Source organism: Chiloscyllium plagiosum, unplaced genomic scaffold (assembly GCF_037043375.1).
Source record: "Chiloscyllium plagiosum isolate Xiang-an unplaced genomic scaffold, Cpla_swu_hap1 HiC_scaffold_6, whole genome shotgun sequence".
NCBI lineage: Eukaryota > Metazoa > Chordata > Chondrichthyes > Orectolobiformes > Hemiscylliidae > Chiloscyllium > Chiloscyllium plagiosum.
Genome location: NW_028270144.1, coordinates 102,239,115 through 102,264,132, shown reverse-complemented (window position 1 = coordinate 102,264,132; position 25,018 = coordinate 102,239,115). Strand labels below are relative to the sequence as shown.

Genomic DNA, 25,018 nt, shown 5'->3' with positions numbered 1-25,018 from the left:
AGCCTTCGGTTAGCTTGGTGTCATATTTTGTTTTACAAAATAAAGTGTTATATAACTATAAGCTGGAGATAGTATGGACTGCAGATGCTGGAAGTTAGAGTTGATAAAATGTGGAATTGGAAAGGCACAGCAGATCAGGCAGCATTAGAGGAGCAGGAAAATCAACTTTTCGGACTGGGACCCTTCCTCAGGACCTTTTGTCATAAATATAACTTGTTGTTGGTATTTCCAGCCTTCAAGTGTCAACCATCCTCCAACTGTTTACCTCTCTCTTGACCTTCATTGCTTAGGATCTTCAGCTCCTTTGTTGACTACCTAACTAATTCAAGGTGCTCTTTTTAAACTAAACTCTTGCACTCTCCTGATCTCTTTCTTCCCTTTCTCCAATACTCACTGATCACTATCTAGTCATGTGCTCTGAGTCATTATTTGATGTTGTACCATAAAGGAATAGCCACTCTATCAATAACCATTTTCAGTTTTACTCCACCCCATATTTTCCTGATGTCGTCATGATTACACACACCCCTAAAATCAATTCTACTGCATGATTTTTCTATATTTTCTGAGCAGAAGAAAAATTTTAAACACAGTATATGTATTATGCTGGTAATCCAACAGAGGAAATTTGAACAGTACATTAACAGTCAAGCATTACCAACTTTCTAATCTTGGAATACGCAGTAAAGAAGACTATCATTTTAACAAGAGTAATGTAAATGAATCAGAATGACTATTCAGTATGTACTATCACATTAAACTTAATTGAAGTTGTTTTCACTCACATGATGGCTAATAAATGCTCGCCCTGCCAGTGACACTCACATCCTATGAGTGAATTTTTTAAAAAATTGGAAACTATTCTGCAGAAAACTTAAATTTAAATGATATAAAGTATGCACATTCTAGAAAGATAGAAACACATTGACATGTTAGTTATTCACAATTTATTATTTTCAAATTAACTTGTGTAAGATTATAGTAGGATTTCAACATCTCTACAGATTTCTGTAAGTTATTCTGTTAATAAACTTACATATACAGATGTCTGTAAGTTGTTCTGTTAGTAATGCTTACATCTCTCCTTCCCTCAAAGACAGTTCATCATTAAATTTTTAACAGCTTTCTATAAGGTCATTATCCATTATCTTAGACATGTTGACTGTTCCAATGAATATTTTCTAAAGCAACAGTTCTCCCCATAGGTTTGCTTCTGAGGCTCCTCTCCAATCTTATAAAAATTCCACACATTGCCTGTAACACAGTTGAGAAATTACTATCTGTCCAACTAAGTTTATCCAATCATTTAAATCCTCTTTCACATCAAAAGTGTATTAACTATTTTTGGTTTTATAACTCAAAGCCATATCACTGCAAATGAATGGATCAGGAGTCTAATGAAGTCTATTTTCTTTTTGTAATTGAATAAGATTCACCATAAAAGTGTGACTACAAATCTGTATTTCTGAAAAAGTTATTTTTATGCCTGCTGGTAACTTCAAAATATAAACATGGCTGCATGAAATTTGGTGACATAACAGATGAATGAAAAACAGCACTTCTAATATTCTCATGTTCTAAAATTGAAAACAGTGTTTTAAAAGTTGTAGGACAGATTTCCCGATGCTGGTCAAGAGTGGGTCAAAATGTACCTGTGTAAGTGAGGTAGTTGCTCAGGACCTGAATTGCTCCTGTGCTACATGCAACATACCTTAGATTTAATTTTAGATTGCATCAACTTTCCAGTTTTCAGTTAAACAATCCCAATTTCAGCTAAATAAAAACTGAAAGAACAGCAGGTGCTAGAAATCAGAAGCAAAAACAGAAATTGTGGGAAAAGCTCAGCAGATCTGGCAGCATCACATTTGACGGTTCTGATAAGAGTCACTCGACCTGAAATGTTAACTCTGATTTCTCTCCACCGGTGCTGGCAGATCTATTCAGCTTTTCCAGTAATTTCTGTTTTTGTTCCCAATTTCAACATTTGGACCATGACTTGGTGTAGGAGCAGGAGAATAAAGAGAGAGGGTCCAGGTTACTCCCAATACTGTATCATTCACAAAGTGATAGGATTCTTCCTATTGTATGTGCAGGTCCACATGCACCACTTTCTCTACCCAGAGAAAAATCATTAAGTTGTAACCTTTGGGCACAGATCAAAAAACGTGCAGGAACCAGTTAGCGATTCAAACAGGTAATTTATCCTCACGTCAGATCTCCATTTCCATACAATAGGTTGTGATTTGTAGCAGTAATCCCTCCCCATATCAGTCCAACAACTATGGAGGCATGATTTCCTCAGACAGGAACAGCACTGGCTGAATACATGGTATGATGCTGTCATGTTGGGACAGGTAGAGTTACAGGAAGAAAACCAGTTGCCAACATAAGATGCTCATAAATGGATCAAGAAAGGGAAGACTGGTATAATTATGTGAAGAAAAGAATGACAAATATGCAATGTTTCATCTGGAAGCAATTTATCTGCATATCGAGTGTAATCAGTGAAAAAGCATGGATTCATGGGATGGGTCTGTGCTATGATCCAATTGGGTCTCTAGCATGAGGATTAAGTGCAAAGATTTCGACTTAATGAGAAACTCTGCAATTTTACCCATGTCACCAATAAACAGAGAGAACAAGGAAACAAAAAACAAATTTCTGTCAACACTTTAGATCTGAAATGAAAACAGAAAATGCTGGAGAAACTCAGCGGGTCTGGCAGCATCTGCGGATTGAGAAACACGGAGTTAATGTTTTGAGTCCAACATGGCCTTTCTTTGGACACTTCCTTCAGTGCCATCAGACACCCTGAGTTTTTCTTGCAGTTTCAGTTTCTGCTGGATGAATTTATTGCCTCAGGTCCTACTTTATGACAGAAGGGAGTTTGCAGTCATTTGCAACCTCAAAGTGCAAAACACAAAATGCTGACAATGTAGAAGCAACTTATCTGGAATTCCACAGTGATCACAATTCCTGATTTCTCTCTTCACAGATGTCCCATTGTGAAGACATGTAAAATAAATATCCACCTTAAAACTGATTTGATACTTTCAGCTCTCCCTCAAACAGGAAATCTTTTAGTGCCATACTGACATTTGCAGAATGAGCCTTTTCCACACAGTCATACACATGTCCACCCTGGCTATGCTACATCCTCAACTTCATGAGCAAAAATGGCTGCAAAGATGGCTGCAAGACAACTTGCAAATGTTCAATCCTAATCACTCCAAACAGTAAAGTTTAGAGAAATTATTTGAGGACTTGAGACAATGTATGAAAAACCTAAATGGCTTTTTATTGGAGACTGAAAGCTTTACTAAATAAATTGTTCAAAACTTGTGCAGTGTCATTGGAAAGGTTGCAACAATTTGATTTTATTACTTATCACCTTTTTCATCCAGAAGCAATCTTATACTGAAGGAACTGAAGGAACATCAGTGATATCTCTAGGTGAGAAAACTAAATCCCACCTTCTTCCTACCAACATGTCTGGGTTGTATATCGTTTCCAATGTTATGATTCCACTTAGTCAATATGATTAAGAAGTGGTTCTCATCTCACGTGATATTTCTGTCAAGTTAAATACAGTTACATAGCCCTCTGGCCATTTGAGTTTGCTGATATATGACAAGGTTACAGTTACTATCAAAGAGGACAGCATTGCAAAGGTTTTATATGGGAAAATCTGGATATAGTCACTATCCTGGAAATAACCTCCAGGATAATGTATAATAGCTGGGAAATGAAAAAGAGGTTCACCTCCAGCAATTCTAAGCAATGCTGCTGTCAGGACTCCAGTGACAAATCCCAATCTATTCACACACGAAACATACAGAACACAAACAAGCTGTGGAAAAAGGATGACATACACGAGGTCAGCACTTAATGCATAAAGACCATAGATAGTGTTGGTAAAAAGAGCAAGGACAGTGGCAAGTACTGTCACTAAAAAGACTGTGGTCTTCATTGCATACAGAATTTCTTTCGCTGATGCCTGAAAATAGAAACAGAAAGAGGGTTGAAATGTGCAAAGCCATATTCTGCAAATAACAGGGTCATTCTAAACACTAACACATTAGGCATGGAACTTTCAAACCATTGGAGAATACATTAAGGTCATCTTGATGGCAAATTTTTATTGGTAAACATAAAGGCTGGCAAAGCAGATTTGAAGTCCAAGAAGTGTTCAACCAGGGACCTTTTGCAAAAATATCATTTGGAATTGGCCTATGTAACAAAACTCTATTTTGTGGTATTGTTCCAATCAAATGCAGTAAAGCAATGAAAAATATACTTATGGTGAAATAAGGTTAAAATTGAACACAGTAGATACTCAAACCAACAAAATGCAATCTATTTCACAAAGCATTAACATTAGATGAACTCATCTTGTGTTCAATTCTTATTGTGAAAAAGTTAAACTCCAAAACAGTTGTTAACAGTATATCATATCATAATATGAGCAGAGCACATGAATTGTGCTCCAGATTGCATCAATTTAAAACCAGCACTACCTGAATGACATTAATTGCCAAAGTGACAATTAATTCGGAAATGATCCAGCATTGCAATGTCAGAAACATTGGAAATGTTTCATAAAAGATATGCAGAGATTATTATTATCTAAGGAGGAATTTGATTGTCCTGCAAACAGTCTCAGAGACCACTTGCAGGACATTGATTTTTTTAAACTCTCTCATTTTTTGTTTATGGGTCACTGTTCACTTGACATCACTTGACCAAACATTAACATTAAATGATGAAGCTTTTGGCAAATGGATGGAATTTCAGAGAAAAGCAGCAGAAACTCTAGGGGCTGAATGGCCTACAACAGTTTCCATGTTCCTTTCCTGCAAAAAATCTGGCAAAACAATTTGAAAGATGCTGAATTTTGACTACCTAGTTGAATTATTTCGTGTATAGCACCTTGCTAATGACAGCCAGGTATTCACACTGTTTCTTGTTGTTACCTAAATGCGTTGCCTGCAGTAGCCACTACTGCTGGTCATGGTGGCAATAATGAAGAACTGCTGATCTCTGACTGGCCAGCAGCTCTCAAACTTGGGAATTCTGCCCTTCAGAGGGGTGTTTTAGAATGAGATGTCCCCTTGGAGCTGGGGATCCAGACAGTTAGGTTCCCCCAAATGATTGGAGAATCTTTTTAGATCTTTTGAGCCTTCTATTCTCCACACTATAACTGATGACCAGCTCTTATGAACTAAAATAAGGGACATTTAGACTTTACGATGTGGTTGTGGGGTCAGATAGGTACTGGCAATCAGAGAACAGGATGGGGATGTGAGAGAGCTGGTGACTTTAGGGGTTAGTGGATGGGGCATTCTGGTGACTATAAGAGTAATTGTGGAATTGGGATTTAAGGCAAGCAAAGCTCTCTGATTACTGAATGGTTAACTTGCAATTCTGCTCCAATCACTCAAACTGCCCCTGATGGCCAATGACCATAGTGTTCATGCTCAGAAATAAAGGTAAAAGGAGGGACTCCCAAGCTTAGTCTCCAGGGGATTGTCTCGAAGTATGGGAGAAAAAGTGTCCCCCTAAAAGAAGCAGGACAATTAGTCAAATAAAGAACAATTTCATTCTGTTCAGGATTACCCCTGGATGTATTTTGTGCTGCTTTCAGGAGTGAACATGATCACATATCACATTGTGCTAGATTAGGAAGTGGTGCTGTGATTGCAGGCACCACAGATATTACTGCAGTTATTATCTGCACAAGGGCTTATACGCAGTCAACTGAGCAGGGCAGTGGGATGCATTGCAGCCCTGAGGGACAGCTTCATCATCTGTACAAGTTCCTTTCATTCCTGTGCTCCTAGAGAGTCCCTTGGTGTGACCAGGGAAAGACATGTGGGAAAACTGTGATGCAACAATGACATTGCAGTAGTCAGCATTACCTGGAAAATTGGAATCTTGGAGAAAATATCCTTAAACCAGTTGCAAAAAGTGTAGCAATTGTGAAGAAGGCAGGTTGGTAAAAAAAGGGCAATATAGCCATACATTAAATACAGCATAACAGCATGGAATTATAGATTATAAATTTTTACTTGCACCAGCCAAACGTGAGTTAGCAGATTGGAAGAGAAATGAAGCTGATTTCCACTGAAAACAGATCTTGTGCCACTTTCCCTCTGTTTAACTTATGAGAACAAGAGCTGAGTAAACTCTGTGATCTCTGCACTTCATTCAAGACATACAGATCAGAACCTAACCCAGGGAATCACACAAATTTCAAAGTGATTCCTATGCTAAGGGCTGATTCTTTCTGGATGTAGGTTTGCTTGCTGAGCTGGAAGGTTCATGTTCAGATGTTTCGTCACCATGCCAGGTAACATCTTCAGTGAGTCTCCAGACAAAGCATTGCTGATGATTCCTGCTTTCTATTTATATGTTTGGGTTTCTTTGGATTGGTGATGTCATTTCCTGTTCTTTTTCTTAGGGGGTGGTAAATCAGGTCCAAGTCAATGTGTTTGTTGATAGAGTTCCGGTTGGAATGCCATGTTTCTATGAATGCATGGCATTCCATCTGGAACTCTATCAATAAACACATTGACTTGGACCTGAATTACCACCCCCTGAGAAAAAGAACAGGACATGACATCACCATAGAAAATGACATCACCACAGGAAATGACATCACCAACCCAAAGAAACCCAAACATATAAATAGAAAGCAGGAATCATCAGCAATGCTTCCTCTGGAGGCTCACTGAAGATATTACCTAGTATTGTGGTGAAACGTCTGAACATGAACCTTCCAGCTCAGTGAGCAAACCTACATCCAGAACCTCAACCTGAGCTACAAATTTTCTCAAAACTGGCTGATTCTTTCATTTGGGTCTTTTATAATGTGGTAGATTTTTGTTTATTGACTTTGATCTCATTCATGGCTATTGCACTCATGTATACAAAAGCAGTAAAGTTACCTTTGGCCTAAGAATCTTTCGGTAGATATTATGTGTGAACATAGAACTGGATGACAGAAGAGAGGAGTCAGTTGAGGACATGACTGCAGCTGCAATGGCACCGATTCCAAATATGGAGATATAGGGAGGACACAAATATCGAAGAACTATTGGTAGAATCATGGCAGCTTCATTTTTCTCATAAGGTGACTGGGAGCCATAAGAAGTCTGATTCCAGTCTGAGAATAAAATAGAACCTGTATCAGATATTAACATTAAAAATCAAAGGACTATCAATTAATTTATAATTATAAATAGATGTTGAGTTTTCTTTTATATATGATTTCTGGTGTGGAAACTGTCACCAGCTACAAATTATTTTGCTCCATGGGCACATACAATATATAAAGACACAGATACTTAGAAACAGACATAGACACAGACACATGCAGATATAGAAATGCTTTGTTACCAGCATGTGATGGGGGTGGCGGGGGTGAGGTGTATCAGATCTCCTTGTTTTAACCACTGGGTTGGTTGCCACAAATATTTATAATCGTTTTCAGCACACAACTATATCACACTTCAATTAAAATGTAGCACTAGTCAAATTTAAGGAGCCTATTCCAAGATTTCCTTCAGCAAAATGACAAGGAATTTTATTATTTCCTAACTCCAAGCATACCAACCACCAAACACACACATCACAAATACAAAGGGGATGGTACCAGTACAAAACAAAATGCAGTTGAGTAAAAGGTTCTTAGAAGTTGTTATGGACCAAAACAAACCCCCTGAAAACATAAAGAGAAGGTAGTCTCGATCCTAACTTTTTCTGATATTAAAGGTAAGTTTAAGGCATTGCATCCCAGATGTAATTTGATTGGACAAACTAATCAAGCTTAAACAAAACTCAGTTTTTACACTACAGTTAAAATACAGACAAAATAAAACCAGAAGAATTGGCTTAATTGTAGCTCTATTCAAATGCTGAACAAAATAATAAATATATTAACAACTACTAACTCACTGTTTCAATACGGTAACATCCCAAAAACACACCCTTGACAAATGCAAATTCAATAAAATAAGTTGTCGCACATGCAATTTTAGAAGCAGGCAGAGAACCCCAGTGTTTAGTTGTAATGGGGAAAGGGATAAGAGCATCCACATCCAGCTTCAAAATTTCAGCAACTTGCACATCCACCAATATCATTTATTGTATCTGTTACTCCCGATGCAGTCTCCTCTACAGTGGGGAGACCGGACACCTTCTAGCAGAATGCTTTAGGGAACATCTCCGGGACACCCGCACTAATCAACCACACCACCCTGTGGCCCAACATTTCAACTCCCCCTCCCACTCAGCCGAGGACATGGAGGTCCTGGGCCTCCTTCACCGCCGCTCCCTCACCACCAGACGCCTGGAGGGAGAACGCCTCATCTTCCGCCTCAGAACATTTCAACCCCAGGGCATCAATGTGGACTTCACCAGTTTCCTCATTTCCCCTTCCCCCACCTCACCCCATTCCAAACTTCCAGCTCAGCACTGTCCTCATGACTTGTTCTACCTGCCTATCTTCCTTTCCACCTATCCACTCCACCCTCCTCTCTGACCTATCACCTTCATCCCCACCCCCATTCACCCATTGTACACTTTGCTACCTTCCCCAACCCTCCTCCCTGACCTATCACCTCTATCCCTACCCCCATTCACCTATTGTACTCTATGCTACTTTCTCCCCACCACCACCCACCTCTCATTTATCTCTCCATCCTGCAGGCACTCTGCCTCTTTCCTGATGAAGGGTGTTTGCCCGAAACGTTGATTTTCCTACTCCTCGGATGCTGCCTGAACTGCTGTGCTTTTCCAGCACCACTCTAATCTAAAATATTAGATATTCAAGTTCTTCCTCATCTGCCCAAAAACTGATTTCCTCAAATAAAGTTCACCCAATGTCTGGCATTATTGTTTTTTGCCAAGCAGGTAATTTCCAGAAAGGCATCAATCAAAAATAGGAAACATGAGTTTCTTGAGCCCAACTGAGTTTCAGTATTCTTTGATAAAATATTAGTTTCAGTTCAGACTACCCTTGCCTATCTCTCAACATCTTGACCTGGTAACGTGACCATGCAGCCATCTTAGGTCAATTGTATTCCCTTTTCTGAAAAAAATTGTAGTCTAAGAAAAGTCACTCCAGAGAAAAATAAATCTTCCCAAGTATGTAATATATTATAAAACTGTTTTCTTACATTTTGAATGCATAAGTGGGACAAGAACGCCAATTGATCACAACATGTACATGATTTTAATAAATGTAATGGTAGGCCCACCTTGTGTTGCATGCAGACTCACTGTTCAATATCCTTGTTATCTGTAAGCAAGAACTGATGGGAACAGAAATGGGGACAGGAACCCCAGAATCAGGTCATGCCTGCCATTTTGAAAAGGCTTCTAAGTCATCCTGGCTTGGTGAATATCTAGGCGAGGCATAGACACAGACACATACACACAATAATGCTGTGTAATAATACACAAACTGCCTATTGTTGATGGCTACCAGTTTATCAGTTTACCAGACATTGTACATGGGGATGCAGTACTGTACCTGTAGACGCTGCAACGGAGCCAATCAGGACTGAAGGGATGCCCATTATACAACCACCAAATGCTCCTGCGATTGATAATTTTTGAGCATTTTTAATAGAGGAGGATGCCAGCACTCTTTGAAAATAGGCTTGCCATGGTATTCCTCCCAACACCTACAAATAAAAATTACAATCCTGTCAGGCTATGAAATCATCTTTTATATTAAGTCTAAGAAGTTCATTATCATCCAATATGACATTGTAATATATTTTAGATCCTAACTGAAATAAGTGCACAGAGGCTGGTATCCCATCACAAAGTCACCATTCGTTTATTGGTACATGGTACATGGTACATGGTACATGGTACATGGGCTCTAACCAGCCAGTGCAAAACCAGTCCCTAGATTGAGGAGACTCTCTGAATCTCCTGTTTTTTTTTAATTAAGTGAAAATCATTTTTAATAGTTGCCATGGTTTCATACAAAACTTCACAAAAACATTCAAAAGGTTATTTTATATATTTAAAATCTGATTTTTTGTAGTTAGCAGTCCTAATAAAATTAGTCAGTTTCTTCTGGTTCAATATATGACTTTGTTAAAGCTCTGTTCATCTGCCTTGCAGGGTATCGCTCTTTTGCGGATGTAATAGTCTCTTGGTTGCTGCGCTTCACAAATTTACTAACTGGTTGGGACATCGCAGCTCCATCTATTTGTTTTTCTGTATCATCTTTTGGTTTTTGCTCACTCAGCAAATTCATACTTTTTCCCTTTTCTTCATTATCTCTGGTTTCCACACTCAGTTCTTCAATTTTTGAATCTCCTGTTTATATATCAGTCCGGGGTCCCTGATTGGCCCAGGGTTAACAACCTGAATTAGGAATCTCATAGTCAATAAGATCCACATGGCCCTTGTTATAATAACTACACTAATGTACTACAGAAAGCAAGAAACATTTGTAGAAAAGCCACTACTCAGGCATATTACCTCATAAATTGCACAGACTGGGCAAATTAAATATTAATTTGATACTGGGTCAATAACTTTGACCTATTTTTTAAAAGAAATCATCCACAGGATGAGGCATCTCTTGCTAGGCCAGCACTTATTGCCCATCCCTAATTGCCCAGAGGGCAGTTAACAGCCAACCACATGGAAATGCGTGTGGAGAAACACCGAGATAAAATCAGGTAAGGACAGCAGTTTTCCTCCCCACGGGGCATTAGTGAACCAGACGTTGTTTTCCTGACAATAGTTTCATTGTTAGTATGAGGCTTTTAAATCCAGATTTTTAAAAAATTGAATTCAAAATCTGTTGTGGTAGGATTCAAACCCAGGTCACCAGAAAATTATCTGAGTATCTGAATTCACAGTAAAGAAATAATACCATTAGGCCATCATATCACCCAAAATGATAGAAAATAATCCTGAAACTGTCTTCCTCTGCACGAAATTCACTTTCACAAATTGGTGGCCTTTAATTTTGTTTGGGATACCAGGCTCACTGACAATGCCAACATTTGTTGCCCATTCCTAGTTGTCCTTGAACTGAATGCCTTGCTAAAACATTAAGTTTCTTCTTGAACTAAGAGGGACATTGTATGACCTGAAAATTGACCTGTTCAGTTCCTAAATTTCAATTCCATTAGATTTAATAAATTGCGAATGCAAATTCAGGATAACATTAGGAATCAACGATAACTGTTACATTTGACAGTAAGGACAAAACACTGGAGCTGTAATATATCTATTTGTAAAAACATACTCTGCTAACACAACGTCTGACTGTCTAAAACCTGACTAACATTTCCATTTTCTCCCTTTAGACTACTGCATTTATTTATAAACCATCTATATATTAAATGCAAATATTTCCTAATCACTTCACAATATATTTCACTATTTTTCAAAAGCATTTCCTAATTTGTTTTCAGTAGTTGGAATGAACACAGCATTAGTATTCAACTTTTAAGGGAACTTTGCATTCCCTATCAGTTTATACATTTTTGTAGGTCACAGGTCACAGTCACCGAGTCATAGGGTCATACAGCGCGGAAACAGACCCTTCAGTCCAACCTGTCCAGGCCTGAACATTATCCCAAACTAAACTACTCCCACCTGCCTGCTCTTGGCCCATATCCCTCCATATCCAAATGTCTTTTAAAAGTTGTAAATGTTCCCACATCCACCACTTTCTCAGGAAGTTCATTCCACATGTGAACCACACTATCATTCTGCTATAATGTGTGTTTCGTTAACGCGAATTGCTATAGCGCAATTGACGAATAGGGGATGCTATTTCTAAACTGCAATCTTTTAAAACATGTATTGGCTATAACGCAATCGCATCAGCAACAATTTAAATGCTATTTCTATTGCATGATTTTTATATAGCATGGGGTCACACAAGAATGCACCCATGGCATTATAGAAAAACTGCCTGTAGTTTATTCCCAAAGAAGTATTCCAAACATAGGAACATGGAAAGTAGGACCAGGGCAGACCATTGACCCCTTGGGCCTGCTCCACTATTCAATATGAGCTCAGTACTCTAATCCCACCCTCCCCCGAGTCCTTTTGTCCTTTTAGTCACAAGAGCAATATCTACCTCTTCTTGAAAACACATGATGTTTTGGCCTCAACCGTTTTCTGTGGCAGTGGATTTCATAGACTTTGTGAGGAAATTTCTCCCTCTTTCAGCCTTAAAAGGTATACCCCTTATTCTTAAACTACGACCCCTAGTTCTGGACTCCCTCACTATCGGGCACATCCTTCCTGCATCTAAACTGTCTTGTCCTGTTAGAATTTTATTGGTTTCTATGAGATCCCGCTTCATTCTTCTAAACTTCAGTGAATACAATCTAACTGACTCAAACTCTCCTCATATAACAGTCCCGCCATCCCAGGAATCAACTTGGCAAACCTTCACTGGACTCCTTCTATAGCAGGAACAGTCTTCCTCAGAAAAGGAGATCAATACTGCACACAATATTCCAGGTATGGCCTCACCATTGAGCTGTATAACTGAAGCAAGACGTCTTTGTTACTGTACTCAAGTCCCTTGTTATTTAGGCTAACATACATTTTTGCTTTCTTTACTGCCTGCTGCATCTCTGTACTTACTTTCAGTGACTGGTGCATGAGAACACTCAGGTCTCAGTGAACAATCCCCTCCTTTAATTTACAGCCATTCAAATAATATTGTGCCTTCCTATTATAGTTACCAAAGTGGATAACTTCACCTTCATCCACACTAAACTGCATCTACCATGCATTTGTCCATTCACTCCCCTATGAAAATTACACTGCAACATCTCTGCACCATCCCCCCCACAGCTCACTGTCCCACCCAGCTTTGTGTTACCTGCAAATTTTAAGGTACAGGCAGACTATCCTTTATCCGAACATCCAAAAACCGAAAAGCTCCAAATTCCAAAAGTTTTTTTGTGAAGTTTTTTCTCTCATTAACAAGGTTGTTTGGCGTGCAAACAGTTAACCCAAGTCGACACCCACTAGATGCGTGTCACTCAGATGCGATGCACGGGGGGGCGTGGCCAAGCACCGACAGCCTGTAATTACTTAGAAGTCTGCTCCTCTGGTAAGATTTTTAAAAATTTCACCATTAAGCTGTTAGTTATTCTGAAAACCAAAAAATTCCGAATTTCAAAAAACAGCTGGTCCCAAGCATTTCAGATAAAGGATCGTTTACCTATATTACATTTAATTCTCTAATCTACATCATTAGCAAATCTTGTAAATAGCTGGTTCCTTATATTGATCCATGTGGTACTCCACTCGTCACTGCCTGCCATTCAGAAAAAGACACATTTATTCCTAGTCTTTGTTTCCTGTTTGCTATCCATCTCAGTACACTATTCCCAAACTCATGTGCTTTAATTTTACTAATTTACCTCTTTTGTGGGACTTTGTTGAAAGTCTTCTGAAAGTTCAAATAAACCAAATTCGACTGGCTCCCTGATCAACTCCACAAGTTACAACGTCAAAGATTTCCAGTGGACTTGTCAAACATGACTTCCCCTTTGTAAGCCCACAACCACTTCCATCTAGAAGAAGGACAGCAGGTACATGGGAATACCAGTGCTTGCCAATTCCCCTCTGTAAAGCGACCAGCCAGGTGGACCTCATAGAATATGAGTTCCCTGTCTGGGGGCGTTAATCCGATCCAATCAGCGAGCTCAAGCTGACACATCAGAACAGGGGTATCAGACCTCCTGTTTGCTCTGAGAGCTGACTCTGAGGGAGTTGGATCAGTGTCAAGGATGCTCCATGTGTATGTAAAGGCTGACTTGGTGATGGGATACTGGCCTCTGTGAAGTTATTTCACCTTCCAAGCCACTCACTATCCTGACTTGGAAATATACCACCATTCCTTCACTGTCTATGGGTCAATATCTTTTTGTGGTATAACTTTAGTACTCCTTTAATCTGCATCTCAACTACAAAAAGAAAAATATATAACATTAAATGACAGGATGAGAACCTACTTTCCTTTCTTGAAAACTTTGCAAGCTTTATCTAAATATATACCTTGCTAGCCATCCATTTTATGATTAATCAGAAAATCGCAACTTTACACCAGGTAAAATATTTTGACACGAAGAAAGAAAATTTTATATCTTACCATTAGCAAAAAATCATCTATCCATTTTCCAATAAACCTGTCATCAATGCTTCCAAGCCAAGATTTTTGATGGATCTCCTTAACTGCTGTGATCTTGATATCAGTGACAGCATGATTTAGCATTGTGAATGGCACACACAGCCACTAAACAGCAAAATATTGCAATTACCCACTCGCAGTTCACATATATTTAGCTACACAAGCTATAAAATACACTGGATGCTGGATATCTGAAATTAAAATAAAGCAGAAAATGCTGGAAATATGCCCGAGGTCTGGTAACATTTGATGAGGGAAATGGAATTAACATTTCAGGTCCATGGTCTTGAAACCTTCTGCATAATTAGCTACTTGTCTTGAATCATTCGTAAATGATTACGCAACCCTGATCGAAAAGTTTACCTCAAAATGTTAACCTGTTTTTCTACTTTTCGGATGATGCCTATTTCTGCAATGGTTTTAATTTCAGATTTTCAGGATGATTTTCTTTTCCATTCCAAAAGATATTACAGTGTCAATGTACAACATAATTACTTTTAATTTAAAAATCTCTAATTGATTCGTCTGTAGGTGTTTGACTACTAGCCTTTTGTGAAGTGTAAGAACTGAAGCTAAAATTTTGGAGGCATTGGTTGTGCAGGCAATTTTATAATCAAGTCATTGAGATCTTCAGCTCATGCTTTGACAACTTGTAGATTCTACATTTGAAACATGGCAATTATGCAGCAGTCCCTCAATTTGCACTACATTTGGGGTTTGAGCCCAAAGGCCTGGTTCTGAATTTTCGCTGTGTTGGGATGGGAGCCCTTTAAGAATGGTGGGTCAGTTTCAATTCCAAGATTCTTGGGCTTTCTAATTTACAGGATGCCTTTTAAGAGTGCAGACTGGTTTGAAATATGAACTTACACGCTGCATGCCTCATGTTTGGCTTCATTGTGGAGATAGGCATGTCTGAGCCTTCTGTGATTTTCATGGAGTCAGGTGGGCCTTTAAGGGATTGATGGTTTACACACCACAGATGTGTCATTCAGTCACCATCCATGCTCCCTCATGCCTTACTGTGGCACTTCCAGACCCATTGATCCTCTACATATTGAATAAAACCCATGAACCCAATAGTAACAACGGGAAGTGCAAACAAACCTTTAAATGAACAGTCGTTATTTTTTTACTTCCCATTTTATTAAAAATTAACTCCTCTTTATTAGAACATAGAACATAGAACGTTACAGCGCAGTACAGGCCCTTCGGCCCTCGATGTTGCGCCAACCTGTCATACCAATCTGAAGCCCATCTAACCTACACTATTCCATGTACATCTATATGCTTGTCCAATGATGACTTAAATGTACTTAAAGTTGCAGGCAAAGCATTCCATACCTTTGCTACTCTCTGAGTAAAAAAACTACCTCTGACATCTGTCCTATGTCTATCACCCCTCAATTTAAAGCTATGCCCCCTCGTGCTCGCCGTCACCATACCTGGAAAAAGGCTCTCCCTGTCCACCCTATCTAACCCTCTGATTATCTTATATGTCTCTATTAAGTGACCTCTCAACCTTCTCTCTAACGAAAACAGTCCCTCAGCCTTTCCTCGTAAGACCTTCCCTCCATACCAGGCAACATCCTAGTAAATCTCCTCTGCACCCTGTCCAAAGCTTCCACATCCTTCTTATAATGCAGTGACCAGAACTGTACACAATACTCCAAGTGCAGCCGCACCAGAGTTTTGTACAGCTGTAGCATAATCTCATGGTTCCGGAACTCGATCCCTCTATTAATAAAAGCTAAAACACTGTATGCCTTCTTAACAACCCTCGAGAAGAAAGTGAGGGCTGCAGATGCTGGAGATCAGAGCTGAAAATGTGTTGCTGGAAAAGCGCAGCAGGTCAGGCAGCATCCAAGGAACAGGAGAATCGATGTTTCAGGCATAAGCCCTTCTTCAGGAAAGAAGAAGGGCTTATGCCCAAAACGTCGATTCTCCTGCTCCTTGGATGCTGCCTGACCTGCTGCGCTTTTCCAGCAACACATTTTCAGTTCTTAACAACCCTGTCAACCTGGGTGGCAACTTTCAAGGATCTGCGTACATGGACACCGAGATCTCTCTGCTCATCTACACTACCAAGAATCTTACCGTTAGCCCAGTACTTTGCATTCCGGTTACTCTGACCAAAGTGAATCACTTCACACTTGTCCGCATTAAACTCCATTTGCCACCTCTCAGCCCAGCTCTGCAACTTGTCTATGTCTCTCTGTAACCTACAACATCCTTCGTCACTATCCACAACTTCACCGACCTTAGTGACATCTGCAAATTTACTAACCCACCCTTCTACGTCCTCATCCAGGTCGTTTATAAAAATGACGAACAGCAGTGGACCCAACACCGACCCTTGCGGAACACCACTGGTAACTGGACTCCAGGATGAACATTTCCCACCAACCACCACCCTCTGTCATCTTTCAGCAAGCCAATTACTGATCCAAACTGCTATATCTCCCACAATCCCATTCTTCCGCATTTTGTACAATAGCCTACTGTGGGAACCTTATCGAACGTCTTGCTGAAATCCATATACACCACATCAACTGTTTTACTCTCATCGACCTGTATGGTCACCTTCTCAAAGAACTCAATAAGGTTTGTGAGGCACAACCTATCCTTCACAAAACCGTGCTGACTATCTCTAATTAAATTATTCTTTTCTCGATGATTATAAATTCTATCTCTTATAATCTTTTCCAACACTTTACCAACAACTGAAGTAAGGCTCACTGGTCTATAATTACCTGGGTTGTCTCTATTCCCCTTCTTGAAGAGGGGAACCACATTTGCTATCCTCCAGTCTTCTGGCACTATTCCTGTAGACAATGACGATTTAAAGATCAATGCCAAAGGCTCGACAATCTCCTCCCTGGCGTCCCAAAGGATCCTAGGATAAATCCCATCCGGCCCAGGGGACTTATCTATTTTCACACTCTGCAGGATTTCTAATACCTCTTCCTTGTGAACCTCAATCCCACCTAGTCCAGTAGCCTGTATCTCAGTATTCTCCTCGACAACATTGTTGTTTTCTAGAGTGAATGTTGTCAAACAATATTTATTTAGTGCTTCCCCTATCTCCTCTGACTCCACACACAACTTCCTACTATTATCCTTGATTGGCTCTAATCTTACTCTAATCATTCTTTTATTCCTTGAATACCTATAGAAAGCCTTAGGGTTTACCCGGATCCTATCTGCCAACAACTTCTCATGTCTCCTCCTTGTTCTTCTGAGCTCTCTTTAGGTCTTTCCTGGCTACCTTGTAACTCTTAAGTGCCCTAACTGAGCTCAGTTCACATCTCATCCTAACATAAGCTTTCTTATTCCCCTTGAGCAGAGATTCCACTTCCTTCGTAAACCACGGTTCCCGCGCTCTACAGCTTCCTCCCTGCCTGACAGGTACATACTTATCTAGGACACACAGGAGCTTTTCCTTGAATAAGCTCCACATTTCTAATGTGCCCACCCCCTGCAGTTTCCTTCTCCATCCTATGCTTCCTAAATCTTGCCTAATCGCATCGTAATTGCCTTTCCCTCAGCTGTAATTCTTGCCCAGTGGTATACACCTATCCCTTTCTATCACTAAAATAAACATAACAGAATTGTGATCGCTATCACCAAAGTGCTCACCTACTTCTAAGTCTAACACCTGGCTGGGCTCATTACCCAGCACCAAATCTAATGTGGCTTCACCCCTTGTTGGCCTGTCTGCATACTGTGTCAGGAAGCCCTCCTGCACACACTGGACAAAAACTGACCCATCTATAGTACTCGTACTATAGTGTTCCCAGTCAATATTTGGAAAGTTGAAGTCCCCCATGACAACTACCCTGTCTCTCTCACTCCTATCGAGAATCATCTTTGCTATCCTTTCCTCTACATCTCTGGAACTATTCAGAGGCCTATAGAAAACTCCCAACAGGGTGACCTCTCCTTTCCTGTTTTTAACCTCAGCCCATACTACCTCAGTTGACGAATCCTTCTGCAACTGTAATACTGTCCTTGACCAACAATGCCACCTCCCCCCCATCCCGCTCTTTTACCATTTTCTGTGTTCTTACTGAAACTTCTAAATCCTGGAACCTGCAACAACCATCCCTGTCCCAGCTCTATCCATGTCTCCGAAATGGCCACAACATCAAAGTACCAGGTACCAACCCATGCTACAAGTTCACCCACCTTATTCCGGATGCTCCTGGCATTGAAGTAGACACACTTCAAACCAACTTCTCGCTTGCCGGTGCCATCTACCTCCCTGAAACTTGATTTCAGACCTCCCTACTCTCAACCTTTTCTATACTCGAACTACAATTTTGGTTTCCATCCCCCTGCGTCCATCAATCATCCAGATCCTTTGGATCTACATGCACTCGAAACTTTTAACCTTTGGTAAATAAAGATTGTGGGGTAGGGAGCAGAGATGGACAACTGCTAATCAAACAGAGTTCAGGTGGTAGACCAGAGTGAAGTATTTCTGATTTTTAAGCCAAACATCCACAATGACACTTAGCTGGAGCACTAAACACCAGAGCTGCAGTCAGCTTTCACTTTCTGATCTCTACTACCAGTTTCACAGGCTCAGGATAGACAAGGTTAAGAGATTTCAAGGACTTGTAGGTTCTGCTACATATACATTAAAGAGTCTGAACAATTGGCACATATTGAGCTGTAGAGAGGTATCAGTATTTTTAACATTGTGAAATGCAACAAATGAATTATCGTTCTTTAAAGCTATTCTCTTATTGTCATTCTATACAGTGTTTTGTTTTCATTCACTCATGTGGGCAATGCTGGATGACCAAACATTCATTGGCCACACATAGTTTCTCTTGAAAAGGTGGTGGTGAGTTGCTTCCTTGAACCATTGCAATCCATTTGGTGTAGGTACACCCACAAAGGGAGGCCAAGGGGCAGCTCAGTGGTTAGCAATGCCAGGGATCCAGGTTCAATTCCAATCTCAGGTGCCTGTCTGTATGGGTCTGCGTGGGTTTCCTCCCACAGTGCAAAGATGTGCAGTTTAGGCGGATTGGCCATGCTAAATTACCTGTACCATCCAGGGATATGTAGGCTGGCTGGGTGAAATGAAAGTTTACAGAGATGGGATGGGTTTGGGTGGGATGCTCTTCAGAGGGATAGTGTGGACTTGATGGGCTGAATGGCCTATTTCCACACTGTAGGAATTCTATGATTTTGACATTGAAGGAATTGCAATATATTTCCAAGTCATGATGGCATGAGTGAAGGGACAAAGTCTGGTCTGGAGGCATGAGATGGCATGGGAGGCGGAGGAGGGTGTAAGGGGGGAGGTCTTGAGACTTGCTTCTGCTTCCACTGTGTCAATTCCTACAGCACCAAGGTGAGCCCTTTGGCCTGACTACAATTCACAAAAATAATGACGGTGCCACCCTTTTGTATACTTTCTCCTGAGAGGGACAAACCAAGCCAGGACATTTCCTATCACCCACTACCTGACTATCTGATAATAATCCAGGCCCTCATCTTTTAAGGCTTTTGTTGGCTGAGTGATTTGACACTTAGAATGATCATTTGAACAAGTGATCAAGTAATCATATTCCAAAAAAGCTGATTATTCCAACATTTTGTGCAATGGGGAATAACCTGAGAGACTGATCTTACAATGAATAAAAGATGCAGTTGGAATGGGAAATGTTACTCAGGCAGCAATCCTAGCTTACAATAAACATAATCGAAACTTCAATGGATCACGGCCATGACCTAACAGTCTTGCATTATCATTTTAAAATAATGGGTCAACGATGTATATTTATGCAAATACTGTTACTATATGTAATAGAGTCTGCAACTCACCAAGCCAAAGAAAATGCAACCTAATTGAACGACATCAGTATATGCCACTGAATACAACCCTCCAAGTAACGTATAAATCATTGTTACACAAGCTGAAATGACCACTGATAGCTTCTTATCAAGGTCCAGAATAACACTAGATGTTGTACCTGAGCAATAAAAGGCAAAATTTATGTTTAGTCTTTAACCATCAATACATCAATTAAAAAAAAGGTTTACACTGAACAAAAATTTAGAAGCTCCAAAAGCCTGCTCAGATATGTGTTAGCCACACAGCTCCATGGAAACATTTCAGCAAAAGCCTTTGTGAATCTCCTCTTGATGGTAAACGCTCCTGTGTAAGTGTTTTGAGAGACCCTGTGATCAAAGCTGATTTTGGACTTTGACCTGCACTGAAAATGTCTGTGAGTAGTTGAACTGAAATGTAATCACTGGAGTTGGGGTTGAGGCCAGAGTGTCTGCAATTTGCATTATATACATTTCAGCCTGAAATAGGTTTAGAAATAAAGTGCTACATCATTCATTCCCAGGAAATGTATCAGTGAATGATTGTTCTTTGGTGATAACAGCTGTAGAAGGAACCTTGCTCAGACAAGGCCTAGTGTAAGGACAGGCAGGTACTTTAAACAAATAGCTACCTTTCAAAATTGTGTTGGCTTTGCATTCAAACTTATATAATAGGATCCTTCTAGAATATATAGCATTGGATGTCATTTTGGTGGACAAAATTGTGGTTCAACTGCCTGAAAAGGAAATAGAACCATGGACTGGTTCACCATGATGAACACATACAGAAATTGCTGGAGAAACTCAGCAGGTCTGGCATATCTGTGGGAAAAAAGCAGAGTCAATGCATCGAGTCCGATGACTTGATGATGAAAAGTCTAATGAAGAGTCTCCAGGTGTTGCGAATCAGACAAGGTAGAGAATAAGGATCTGCAGAAACTGATTTGATACTAAGAGGTACAATATCCTTCCCACCTATGAGGATGAGGACACAAACTATTGGATGGACAGCCCAAAGACTCACCATGATACCTTGGAGCAGGACTCTGCCCAAAAGCATAAGGAGAGGAAGCATAATGTGTCAGTTTTAAGAGGATTCAATAACTAAGGGATGGCTTTGAGTGTTGTTGGCTAGGCCTGAATTTATTGCCCATTCTCAATTGCCCTTAAGGCAGTGAAAAGCTACCAACATCACTGTGAGTTGAGAGTCACATGTAGGCCAGACAAGGTAAGTGGTAGATGTCCTTCCTGTAAGGGCAGTAACGAAAAATCAACAGGGGGTTACACGGTCACCACAATTTTACTTTCACCACCTGTTATCTGAGATTCAAACCCATGTCCCAGAACATGGGGATCTGGATTACCAGAGACATAACGACTAAACTACTGTTTCCCCACAGGACAGCACTCTTTCTAAAATAGATCAGGAGTCCCATTTGGTATATTGCCTGCATCACGTCAGGGTGAGGATCATCTCAAACCTGCTTGAAAGGTTAATGGCCAAAAGAAGGAGGGAGGACTGAGTCATTGTGATCCATTACCATCGAAAATAACAGGCAAGAGGTCATGTTCAGAGGATTACCACTAAAATGCCAGACAAGGAACATCTCCAACAAGAAAGGTTCCAACTATCATTCTTTGACATTCAATGGAAATATTATGTCTCAATCCCTCATTCTGGGGACTTACCATTGATGAGCCATAAAATACTTGGGACAACCTAGCACACTTGGGATTTTTCAGCATCTCCTGTGCAATTGTGGTACCATGTCTAATGTTAGGCATTACATTTTGTTTTTGTGAGAATGCCCTGTTTTAATATAGTTAATAGTCTGCATGTTGCAAACAGCTAAAAGGATATATCAAACAACATGGTGTTAGAAGTCAAATTCTCACCAGAGAAAAACACCAATGAAACTTACCTCATGGTGGGCTACTTGTAAAAGTTTTCCTGACTGGATGTAACTGCCCATTTATTCTGGGATCTTTTAATCCCAGCGAAGAGAGAAATGAGCAGCGCAGAATCTCCTGTCTTCAAGATGAGTGAGCAGAATAAAATCAGCAATAGAGAGAGTGCACCATTTTTATAGCACTAGCTGCCTTATTCTGCCTTTTATTGAATGAGACAGACTGATCAATGGGTAAATAAATACAAGGGTAGGTGGGATTGTGTGAAAGTGGGTGAGTAGATCACTGGGTGAGGAGGTAATTGGATGAGGTAGGTTAGTGGATGAGGCGGGTAAGGTGGGTTAATGGGTGAGGTGAGTAACTGGGTGAGGTGGGGAGGTGAGTTGGTGCATGAGTGGACAGTCAATTCAAGTTGTCAACCAGGTTACTTGGGTCAGTCTGAGCTGTACAACAGGCAGTTGGGCTATAGTTTGGATTTTGGGCCCAGTCAGGTTGGTTCGGATGGTGATTGGGTAATTAGGTGGTCACTGGATATTTGGGTTGGATCGGGCTGAAAGGGTAGTCAGGTGATCAGGGTACAGTAAGACTGGGCACGTGGTTGGGGTGGGGGTTTATTTGGCTGGTCAGGCAGAGGGCTTGGAGGATGGTGATTGGGGATAGACTGCAGTTAGAGTTACCTGACTGCTAGACTGCAAACATCTTTAAACTTGAGGGGGACTTTCCATATTTGCCCATGACATATCTCATAAGACTAAAAGAATTTGACCTTTACGAGAGCTAGATGAGCCGAATAGACTGGAAAAGAAACATTCATATGATTACCTAAAGCTGCAAGGATGGCAGCAGACCAGAATATTTCCCCGATTATGGCAGGGATAAACACTAAACTTCCAATTTGTTTCCCATAACGCAGCTGAAATGGGTCCAACATTGTTACATATTTCTCAGCTCGCATTTTCTTGGCAAAACACAATCCACCTGTGTAAAAGCAGAAGAAAGGGTCTTAGATACCCACATAGGTGAATCCAAAGGTTTGCTGTAACTTCATCTACATTTAATCTTCATGGCTGAGATTTATCCATATGCTGCAGGCTTTTGTTTCTTTAAATATGACTAGGTTGCACAAATTCTGTGCTGCACAAGCGGCATTTTTATGCTGAAATGTTCGAATGTAATACATAGCACACAGGACTGCAAACGAGTAAGAACAAATTGTTTAAGAATATTTAAGCTGAGAAACAATTTCCTCTCTAACAGTGGTAAATAGCACATACACCTCACGGTGTAATCAGTGTTGAGAAATCTGAAAGGCTGCTGCTTTTGCAAGTGTGTACTTTGACCTCAGAAAGCAAACTGTGCAAATAGATGCAAAAGCGCTGGAAATTCAACTCATTATTTAGTGGCACGCCAGGCCAACATATTGAATGTTTCGAAGAAAATGTCAGTTCTTGGGGCTAAAGGGATCAAAGAATGTAGGAAGAAAGTGGGAACAGGGAACTGAGTTGGATGATGAATGATGTTCATATGGTGGAGCAGGCTCAATGGGCAAACAACCTACACTGACTCCTTTCTCTCAGGCTTCTGGGTTTCAGCCTGACAGAGTGGTCAGAGCCCTGGGCTGGCTTCTTCCATAGATCCAGGTTAAGTCAGTAAGTTGCTGGTGAGGAAGTGAGTGTACAAATGAAATGTAAAGGAATGGCAACAATTGAAGGAAAATATGGGATTGGAACGGGAAAAGAACACAAGTTCTGAAAGTTTCTGAAAGATTTGAAATGCATCTGAACCCATTGGAAGCTGTTGGTGGTGATAAAATTTGCAAAAAGGCGACGGACAAAAATGCAGGAAAATGAAGTCCCATATGTAGATTTGAGACTGCAGTGGGCCAAGCCAATAGAGGCTGTTAGGATCAAATGTCCTTATAACAAAAGTTACAGCTGTGCACCCATTTCACTGCTCACCTAAAACCGATGAAGACAGTCCTGCACACCCCACAATGTCTGAAAATATGATCTGTCACATTTGAACAATCTAGGGTTGCTGGTCGATGTCTTTCCTGTCAATATTGTGCTTTGTGAGAAATAACATTCTGGGTTTGGGTTACTTCTGAATGTCCATCCAACTTAACAAATAGTTTGAACCTATACATTGTGCCACTGTTGCACTGTGGATACAATGTTTGCAACTTATATTGCAAGTTAGAGCCTCTACCTGTGCTAATTGTTTGTTAATGTGAGGTCAGTGTTGCTGTCAACTGCATCCTACATTCTGATTAACAACATACAAGTAAATGAGTGAACTGATACTGGGATTATATTTACTCACCAATAACCAAACAAAGTATTGAGGTCCAAGGTGCTACAGTCCATACTAGTCCAGCATCCGGTCGATACACCATCTCAGCGATGCCATTTATATATGCACCACCAACCCAGGTTGCTGCAATGGATGCAAAAGCACTGGAAATCCATCTCATTATATCAATACATGTGGGGAAAATAAACAGTTAACATGCCACTGTAGTTGAAATATAAACCCATCTGCTGATAACATTAGAAACCAATATTGTTAGATTGCAAGAGAAAGTTGGCTTCTCTTTTCTGAAGGAGTATCAGGGAACACTTTACCAAATACTAGACTTTCATAGTAAAGATGCTTCTATTTTGTATGATATATTGTAGTAAGGTAGATTTTATATTGTACGCTTATGATAGTATCTCTTGATAATCCAGGTTGGAAAAAAAACACAATTACTGTAATATTAAACTAAAATATTGCCGATACTGGAAAGCCCAACAGGTCAGGCAGCATCCATAGAGAGAAATAGAGTTATCAGTTCAGGTTGTTAAACTTTCCCTACTAGCTTTTCATCTTTTCTTGTTTTCATTATGTAATCATGTTGTTTGTACTATTAACCACCACATAAAATATTTGCTTTTCTGTAGAGAGTCACGGCTGATTGAATGTATAACAGTGCATGCATGTGAATGTGTGGCTAGGAATTTATATGTATAAAATGTTCTAACTGCATCTTTTCATCTCAATCACTTGCTAGGTATTTAATGAGCCCATTAA

At 40.1% G+C, this 25,018-nt stretch overlaps 1 protein-coding gene across 2 annotated transcripts in view; it reads right to left on the bottom strand.

Annotated features, from left to right (window-relative positions):
- Positions 1 to 938: 938 nt before the first annotated feature.
- Positions 939 to 25,018, bottom strand: part of LOC122551163 (high-affinity choline transporter 1-like) — a 37,486-nt gene continuing 13,406 nt past the window's right edge. Inside the window, exons 3-10 of one of the 2 annotated variants that reach the window (XM_043692789.2) lie at positions 24,269 to 24,382; positions 22,769 to 22,924; positions 20,033 to 20,181; positions 14,159 to 14,302; positions 9,536 to 9,689; positions 6,948 to 7,165; positions 3,873 to 3,997; positions 939 to 1,254 (exon numbers count right to left, since the gene is read on the bottom strand). In XM_043692789.2, coding sequence (XP_043548724.1) covers positions 1,233 to 1,254; positions 3,873 to 3,997; positions 6,948 to 7,165; positions 9,536 to 9,689; positions 14,159 to 14,302; positions 20,033 to 20,181; positions 22,769 to 22,924; positions 24,269 to 24,382 — 1,082 coding nt within the window. In that variant the 3' untranslated portion in view covers positions 939 to 1,232. Of the gene's footprint in view, positions 3,998 to 6,947; positions 7,166 to 9,535; positions 9,690 to 14,158; positions 14,303 to 20,032; positions 20,182 to 22,768; positions 22,925 to 24,268; positions 24,383 to 25,018 lie in introns of both variants that reach the window. The other variant, XM_087987805.1, reaches the window with a different exon arrangement.